The 8,974-nt window shown below is 40.4% G+C and overlaps 1 protein-coding gene across 1 annotated transcript in view; it reads left to right on the top strand.

Moving 5' to 3' along the window:
• The window catches only part of LOC102294159 (SH3 domain and tetratricopeptide repeat-containing protein 1), a gene marked incomplete at its 3' end in the record, with an annotated part of 23,544 nt that overhangs the window by 3,400 nt on the left and 11,170 nt on the right, over positions 1-8,974 (top strand). The window contains 1 exon segment of the mRNA XM_014329738.2: positions 6,732-6,862. Within this exon segment, the coding sequence (XP_014185224.1) occupies positions 6,732-6,862 (131 nt within the window).

Genomic DNA, 8,974 nt, shown 5'->3' with positions numbered 1-8,974 from the left:
CCCAGGGAACCCCAGAAATAACCGGTCCCATCCAACTACCGGCCAATAACCTGCCTCAGTATCACATGGAAGTTCCTGTCAGGCAGGTTAAGAAAAACAGGCACATGGCTCAATACGTAAGCAGGGAAGAGAAACGAATTGGCAGGAATACCAGAGAACCGAAACACCAGGTACTGATAGACAGAGCAAGACTGTAAGACTAGGCTGACCAACCTGTGCACTGCCTGGATTGATTACAAGAAGGCTCATGACTCAATGGCCCACACCTGGATACTGGAATGCCTAGAATTGTCCAAGAACAACAGGACCTTAAAAGCCTTCATCGGGAAGTCAATGGGGATGGACATTACAGACCAACTTCAAGCCCATCGCACAGGATCTATCAAGGAGATGCCCTGTCCCCCCTAGCTGTTCTGGATAGGCCTGAACCCCCTCAGTGAGATCATTGAAAAGAGTGGCTGTGGTTACCGACTATGGAATGGAACAATCCTGTACATGGACATCAAGCTGTATGCCAAGAGTGAACGAGACATCGATCACACGAGTACCTCAGGAAGATGGCCATGGACAGCTGCATGCTCAGTGAATACCTCAGGCAGCAGAAACCCAAGAAAGAGGAGGGAGACGAGGAACCATCATGGAAGGACAGGCCCCTGCACGGTATGTACCACCGGCAGATAGAGGAGGTGGCTGATCATCCAGAAATCCTACCAGTGGCTGGACAAAGCTGGACTGAAAGACAGCACAGAGGCACTAATCATCGGCAGCACAAGAACAAGCTCTGAGACAAGATCCATAGAGGCTGGGGTCTATCACACCAGGCAAGACCCCAGGTGCAGGCTGTGTAAAGATGCCTGAGATAATACATCACATAACAGCAGGGTGCAAGATGCACAGAAACAGAAACGTGTGCCGAATATGGCCTCGTAGTCTCAAGGTCAAATCGGGAGAGTAGGGTGGTCGAGAATGGCCGAACTAAGATCCTGTGGGACTTCCAGATACAGACGGCCAAAATGGTGGCTAAACAACTGGACATAGTAGTGGTAGACAAACAGAAGAAGACAGCTGTAGTGATAGATGCAGTGTCAAATGACAAAAAATCAGAAAGAAGGAACACAAGAAGCCGGAGAAGTACCAAGGGCTCAGAGAAGAGCTCGAGAAGATGTGGAGGGTGAAGGTAAACATGGACCCAGTGGCAATCGGAGCACTAGGTGTAGTGACCCCCAAGCTAGGCGAGATAAGCAACTTCATCACTGATACAGCATTTTCACGTTCACTAACACTCACGTTTACTTGTAGTGTTAACCAATCATCTGTCAAGAAAGTACTTACTGTAACTTGACTTGCATCATAACACTGAAAAATTTGGGGAAAAAACGTGTGATAGTTGTGATAGTCTCTAGTAACGCTCTTGAAATGTGGAATTTCCAAGTATTTCAATGAATGTTCATAATTCAATCACCAATTTTATATATCATATATATAATTAGTTAAAGATGGTTTGACAGCATTAAATTGGAATTGATAAACTCACCTACTGGGAAGTTTTCCTCATACGCTGACAGAGTTCCCTTCAGACTCACAGCATCTCCAGACAAACCATGCACTGCTAAAAACATAAAGTGTTATGTGTTTTTACATTTTACCATTATACAATCATTGTTAATAACCTGTGAAAGATAAAGCATAATTACAGATGTGCAAATGATATCTAAAATACAGAAGAACTTTACAGTTGGATTTATCTGATTATTTGTTCAGTCACGCAAAATTAATTTGTTAAATTTCATATTTAACTAACAATATTCAATGAACAATTGAAGTTGTTTGCTCAAAGTAATTAAATGTTTAGCTATTGATTAATATTGTGAAATAACAAACAACTGTTTATTTAATAAAATGCTTGAAGTTTGCATAATAAGTCTCGAAATAACTGAATACAACTAAATATAATACTCAATTACTAAATTACTCTACAAATATCCAGTGACTCTTTGCAATAATACATCTGAGAGGGATTCATATTTTTATTAGTTGCTATGGTTAGGACTTTTGCACACAAAACGTTTAAAATGTGGTGTTTTGTTCTACATGTAGCTACCTAACAATTCATTCAAGTAAGCCTGCAAATCCACACAACTTTAGCACCACTCTTTTTGGTGGAAAAAGTAACCACTGAATGCAGTTGGACACAAAATGTCTGTGTAGGTTCTCAGTCATCCAGGTTCTGGTTGTCTAAGGAGGAAGGGAAAGCGACTGGACTTCTTTAAGCTTCCTGAAGAAATGGTGAAGATGCATTTAAATGGAACAACACTGTCATTCCTTATGTAGCAGGTAGAAACTCATCAAACCTCTGCTTATAATGACCCACAGCCTTTTTCACACCTTGGCTCCTGTGACGAGGCACATGACCAGTAGTGAGTCAACACCCTCAGGGACAACTCCCACTAGGGCTTAAATACCTGGGCTCTGCCATTTAGTGTTAGAACTGAAGATGCTTCTGGGATGAGAGGTTGAAGCTTCATGTAACTGGACGTCTTTAGGAAACTGAAACGAGTCCAGGCGCTTCGCTTTCCAAGCTCGTTGGATTGGACACAAAATCCTTAAAAATAAAAGTACCTAAACCAACAGTAAAATCCTGCTTTTATATGTTAATGTGTGACTTATTGCAATTTCACGATCTCATGTACAATCAGCTACAGAAGGAAATTTTCTTATTAGAACGCTACTTTTACTTCTAAATGTAATTTTTTTTAGTGACAAAGAGTATCTGAACTTAACTTTAACAAAGAACTTTTAACAGAACACGATGTTAGACAGATATGTTTACTTAAGTCACACAGTCAGCTGCTTTAAAACAGATAATTTTCTTATATAAACAGAAAATAAAACAAAATTTGTCTTTAAGTTTCAGGCTTTCACACAATTACTGTGAAAAAACAATATAAAACGCATCTGCTAATTTGTAGTGAACAGCAGCATGAGAAGGACCTCTCTCATTACCCATTCCGCTCGGCCGGTGTAGTATCTCCGTCATATGCCGGTACTGCTGGACGTCAGTGGAAAGCTGTCTCCGGTACTTGTGGCTCCAAGAATCCCGCTCCGACCGGGCTGACATTTCCAAGGCAGCTGCGCAACGTCCTCTGCGACCAGTCAGCAGCACAGCATCACATGCCTGTGCACGATGCACCTGGTAAACTCCCAGTGAGGGACACGGGGGTCTGCCTCGCTTTTGCTTTTCAAAGTAAAAGTCTTCAAAAGTTTGACTTAGTGAGCCTGTAGGTCAATACGAACGAGTCCGAATTAACATACTATTACTACTACTAATAAATATAAATCAATATAAATAAATACTACTAATAAATAAATCCTTCTGATTTTACTGTAGAATTAGGTGCAAATGTTTTTTGTGTATGTGTTTGTGGTGTGTTTTATGGGTGATACAATATGTTTATGTTGACATAAATACAGTGAATACAAAAATATACAATTTAAGATTCAAAAAGTCACCGTAGTATCAATATTTTTGACACTTGATGAAAAAGAGGGAGATCTTTGTTTCATTGTTTGCTTACTTCCCTTTTCTCATATTGTTGTTATTTACATTTATAAATATATCACATATACACATTTAAAATCTTTTTTCACTTAATGCCATATATAACCTAATTAACGGTATATTATTACATTTTTCAGAGTATACTGATTATAACCTAGGCAACTTTTATTATGACGTTAAATGTGGATTATTTCCTGTGTTGGTTCGGTGAGCTCTACACTGACGTACATAGTGAAAAGCTGTCGCTTTATTTCAGTTTTTCTTTTATTATAAATGCTGCCACTTGTTTATCTGCACACCAATAACCAGAACAATTCAGTTACGTTTCTGTGCTTGAACATGGAAAGGTTGCACAGTTTTTCCTTAAATTAAATTGCGTAGACTTCACGTTAATAATCACCCAGTGAGCAGCTGAGTCACATGATATTATTAAATCACTCTTTGCTTTGTCCCCTACCTCTACCCCAAAGCATTGTTTGGAGATGAACACATTTATTCCAAACATTTTCCATCAACTTTTTCTCTCTGTTTGCTTGCACGTGGGTTTGACTTGAGTTTTTTCCTCGTCAACATCCCAGGAAAAGACTCAGCACTTCCTGTCCTCCAGTCAGTTCCTCTGTCAGCTCAGAATTGCAGCCAACTAGCAGCAGTGTTGTAGAAACACAAGAACTGTCTACAGTCATGAAATCAGACACATAAAGTGATACACATTCTGCAAGTCTTGCAAATGTACTGCCATAAAATACTTCAGCTCCTTTTATTGTACTCACTAGTAGTCAGATAAAGCACTATGTCAGCAACATGCGACCCTTAAATTCTCTTTTATGGTAAACTGACTAGTTGTTACTCTACTCAAGCACTCAAAGCACCTTATGCAGCTAGTTTCATTCACGCACAAGCAAACTGTCAAAGTGCTGTCTAACATTCATGCTACAATGAATGCAGCACATCAGCAACAACCTGGGTTGAGTATCTTGCCTGGAACTGACCCACCAACCTTCCACTTAGCAGATGAGCTGCTCTGCCTCCGGAGCCACAGCTACCTCACAGACAGTTGGACAGAGTTTGACTGGTATTTCTTTATTAAATGCCAATTAAAACAAGAATGAGTTAAAAATGACAGCAACATGATAGATCAGGAATCTTGGACCTTTGGTTAGCCATTCTGGGTGTCTCTCATTGACTACCAGCTGGATATCTGCCACTATGATGGTTACTGGATCCTGTTCAGGGAGGTTGCTGTGGTCTGCTCTTAGATCCACTAGCCACTGAGCATTGTTATTATGGTTTGCATCCTTCTCCCATATGCTTTTCCAGTGCTGCTCCGTCTCCAGCCTTGGTGGTGCTGTTCTCATATTGTTCCCTACTGAGAGTACACCTTGGATGGTTCTGTGCAGAATAGATGGTTTATTTTCCTGCCTTCTACTTCTCTGCGTATACCTCTTCAAGCAGCTGTCCAAGGCTGGTAGTCTTTGCTTGGGTGTCTTCAAGGCCTCAGGCATAGACAGCTTTCTGTGCTTCTTAGGCACCTTTCTGCAACTCCATTAGTTGTGCTACCTTGACCTTGGCCTCTAGTCTCTTTCTCCATGGTGGGTACTGCACCTTGTGGCGGTTCATCTTATAGTCATCTCACTGATCACTGCTGCCATGGTGTTCTGATCTTGGTAAGTGGCTACGGAGGGTCCAGGTTTCAAGTTTCCCCATGATCCTATTATGTACCTTGTCAATCTCTAGCTGTGAGAGCAATTCCTTCTTCCGAATGTTTGAACACTGAGCTACTAGTTGTTTTGCTGTCAGTCTGGAGAAAGTTGCACACCAAAAATAGTGATGTTTATAGAAGTTCTTTGAACCATTGTCAGATGCTGGGATTGCAAGGGTTATCATGTCAGAACACGCTATGGTCTCATGAAGTCTATTTTAGATGAGTTAGGAGTCAGTATTTTTTTTAATGCATGATAAAACATTTTAGGAGGAAGACAAATCACCCTAACAAATCATATTGCTTTCAGTGGTACTTTGATCCCGGAGTATTACAGGAAATAATCTAACCTGTAAAACTGAAGTGACCTCAGTAGAAAATCATGAAAGATTTTAAAGTGGTTTATACCTTGAACCCACAAGTTCCTCTTCAGTCACTTATTAAACTGTGAGAGAGACACTCAGTTTCATCATTAGCTCATCATTGGATGATTTTATTTACAGTGAACTCACTGGCAGCTTGTATTTTAACCCATGTGAGTTGATCTTCTATTGATCTTCTATTGTTATAGAGGCCTAATAGAGGTTTTGGCCATACCAGATCAAAGCTAACCAAGAGCACTCATTTTATGAGATCTCCTTGGGTTCAGTTTTGGAATTTGGCCGGAAACCTATTTGTAGGTTGAAGCCTATATGGAAACAGTTTATATGGAAATGATTGCGCCTCCCTTCGCTTTTCGAGAAAGCTCTGTATTGCAGTTGAAAGCCTGGTAGATATAGTGAGCTGTTGGGGACATGTTCACCCAGCCAGATATCACTGAGGCACAGGGCTGAACATTCGCTGGGTGAAATGAAAGAAGCATGGACCGGCCAATGTACGATCGGAAGGAGTTTGAGTTTCTCATCAGCATCTCCTAATCCTGTTGAGAGCTGCTCCAACTAATAGTTTTGCAGAATTTTCCAGATGAATGAAAGACAGGGTGAAAGTTTTATTTAAAAAAAACAAAACAACCTGATTACTTTGTTGATGTGTGTGTGAACAGGAAGGAAGAGCTGAAAACTGAACAGATAAACACAAGCAGGAAAAGTAGCACCGAGCAGCATTCAGGCTGCTATCAGCTGCACCATCTTGAATATGGAGATTATTAATGACTTTCATTTATAACACTATATTTTCCTAATTATTCATTTTGTGCTGTTTACCCTTGTTTTTATACATGGTTGAAAACATGTTGTGTGGTTATGTCTTTAACAGACACCACACAGCCATATATGTAAATTCATGGAGGCATGAACTCATTTAATAAAATATGAAATAACTGGTCAACAGATACATTTTTTTTAACTGATTTCATTTTCATTACAATCTGTGTTGTCCAGTCAGGACAGGAAAGCTATGAAATCAGCACATTAGAGTTGATTCACTCATAGTCTTGTCTGTCACGTCTATATTAAGTGTGTGTTGTGTGTTTAGCTCTTCCTGTACTGCTGGATGTGGTCAGGGGTCCAGACCATCTTCCTGCAGATGAAAAGTCACAGGAAATGCTGCGAGGGAAACTGTGCATGCTGGAGGCTGACAGCTCCGAGGTCAATACCCTATTTAAGGTATAACTCCTGACTCATAACACACAGACACACACAAAAGCCTTCTATTGAGTATTTTAGTCCATTATATATGTGCTCCAACACAAAGTTTCTCCATGAAGTGATAACAATGCAATAAATATCTTTTCCTTAGTTTGTTTTTTGTGTATTGAAAACTTAAAAGTGAGTGAAGTATCCCAGGAAGGCAACCGTGGTCTGGCCTGCCCATCACAGAAGCTATAAGGTGCTGAACATGAATGTGAACATGGAGAACATTGTTGGCCATTACACAGCTTACAGTGTGGAGAGAAAATGTCTTCTTTGTACTTTTTGGGGGGAGGAGGGAGCAGTGAACGAGTACCTGGAGCCTACCTCATGGTAGGCACTGTTCCTAAGCTGATTTCTGTTTCCTTCCTCGTGGAGTGTGGAATGTACGGCTTGACGTAGCAGCAGGGGTGGCAGTACTTTGTCTCTAAGGAGCCGCCAACTGATAAACCTTTTGGTACAAAGAGGTTATGAAATGTTGAGTTTTACCTGAGGGGGTCGCTCCTTTAGTTTAGGTTGAGACTCTACCACTGAGGTTACAGTGAGCCCCAAAACATCACTACTGAGAATTCTGTGGTGAAACATTTTATCCTAATCAAGTGATGTGTGGCTGCAGCAGTTCCCAGTGTAGAAGTCAGCAGGGATTGGCTTTTGAGGCCGCCGACACTTGCGAGCTCAGCTCCAGGATTCTGTGGGAATTCCATGGAAATGGCCGGAGACAGTCTGCCAGTGATGCCTGTGCATGCTTGACACCCATACAGTTCATGTTTCAGAGGGAATATTCTTACTGACCACCTAAAGTGCTTTAGATTAAAGCTTTAACATTTAAACACATGTTCGTACAGTACTTTATTAACTCCATCTGAAATGCCAGCAGCACTGCAGTATGTATAGTATAGTATAACAGCTGCTTTTACTTCAGGGGCCACAATCGGCCTGCAAAGAGAGAGACGGTTTTGTTAAATATGAAAGGGGGCAAACATTTTTGGTATTGAAACTATATTTTCTGTAGATTTATGGCTTTTCCTATTCATCACCCCCCACCCCCCGTCATTCAATGAGCTAACATAACTTTCTCTGTAATTTTACTCATCTGTTTATTACAATGTAAGCCCACAGACTTGTGCTAACATATTTGTCCATCTTCATATTTCTTTAATACAGTTGCTTGCAAAAGTATTCGGCCCCCTTTAACTTTTCCACATGTTGTCACATTACAGCCACAAACATGAATCAATTTTATTGGAATTCAACGTGAAAGATCAACACAAAGTGGAACGAAAATCATACATGATTCCAAACATTTTTTACAAATAAATAACTTTAAGTAAAAATAATTATTCAGCAGAAAATTGTACCCATTGCTGTTAAATAGATTAATATTGAACTCATTTTAAATACTTTATATTCTGCTCATTGTGCAGCCTCGTATTCTATGAAGCATGTGTTTGTAATACAAATGGAAAAAATGAAAAAAAGGATTTTTCATTTAAGTGGCGATTGAGGAGGAAAAGCTGAGAGTGGCCATGTGAGAAGGTTTCAGACAAACTGATCAGAGGTTGAACCCTCTAAAGCGTACCCTGTCACTGGTGTCAGACAGATGTTTCACAACATCTTTTAAACATCTGTAACTCCTCAACCATTTTAATTGAAAGAGTTCAAACACTTCCTGACAGCTCTGCCGTGATGTTAGGGTCACTACAGTGATCCTAGGCTCTGTGTCGCAGCGCCCCGGTGAAAACAAAGGTTGGTTGAGAGAAGAGTGAGTGAGTGTTATGGACCTCCACAGAAAACAGACATTTGTGTTCTTTTCACTGTGTTGTGTTTTGATGTCATTTGTGTGCACTGGCAGCCATGTGATTGTGGTCAGTGAGCAAGCTGCCAGTGTTTGAATTATTCGAGACACATTTTGGGCAGATCATCATCATATATGTATTCTGCTGGTTTTGTTTATTTTTAAATACTTATTCTGAAGTTTGCTCATCTTCATGTGGTGTTGCTCACTCTCTGTCTCATACTTGAAAAACATCTGGAAAGTGGTGGTCTTTAGAGTTTTTATGGCTGGAGCTGTGAAACATTATTGGAACA

This window comes from Haplochromis burtoni, unplaced genomic scaffold, assembly GCF_018398535.1.
Source record: "Haplochromis burtoni strain Fernald_Lab_line unplaced genomic scaffold, NCSU_Asbu1 Contig_538, whole genome shotgun sequence".
NCBI classification, from domain to species: domain Eukaryota; kingdom Metazoa; phylum Chordata; class Actinopteri; order Cichliformes; family Cichlidae; genus Haplochromis; species Haplochromis burtoni.
This window is presented reverse-complemented; position numbering and strand designations above follow the sequence as displayed.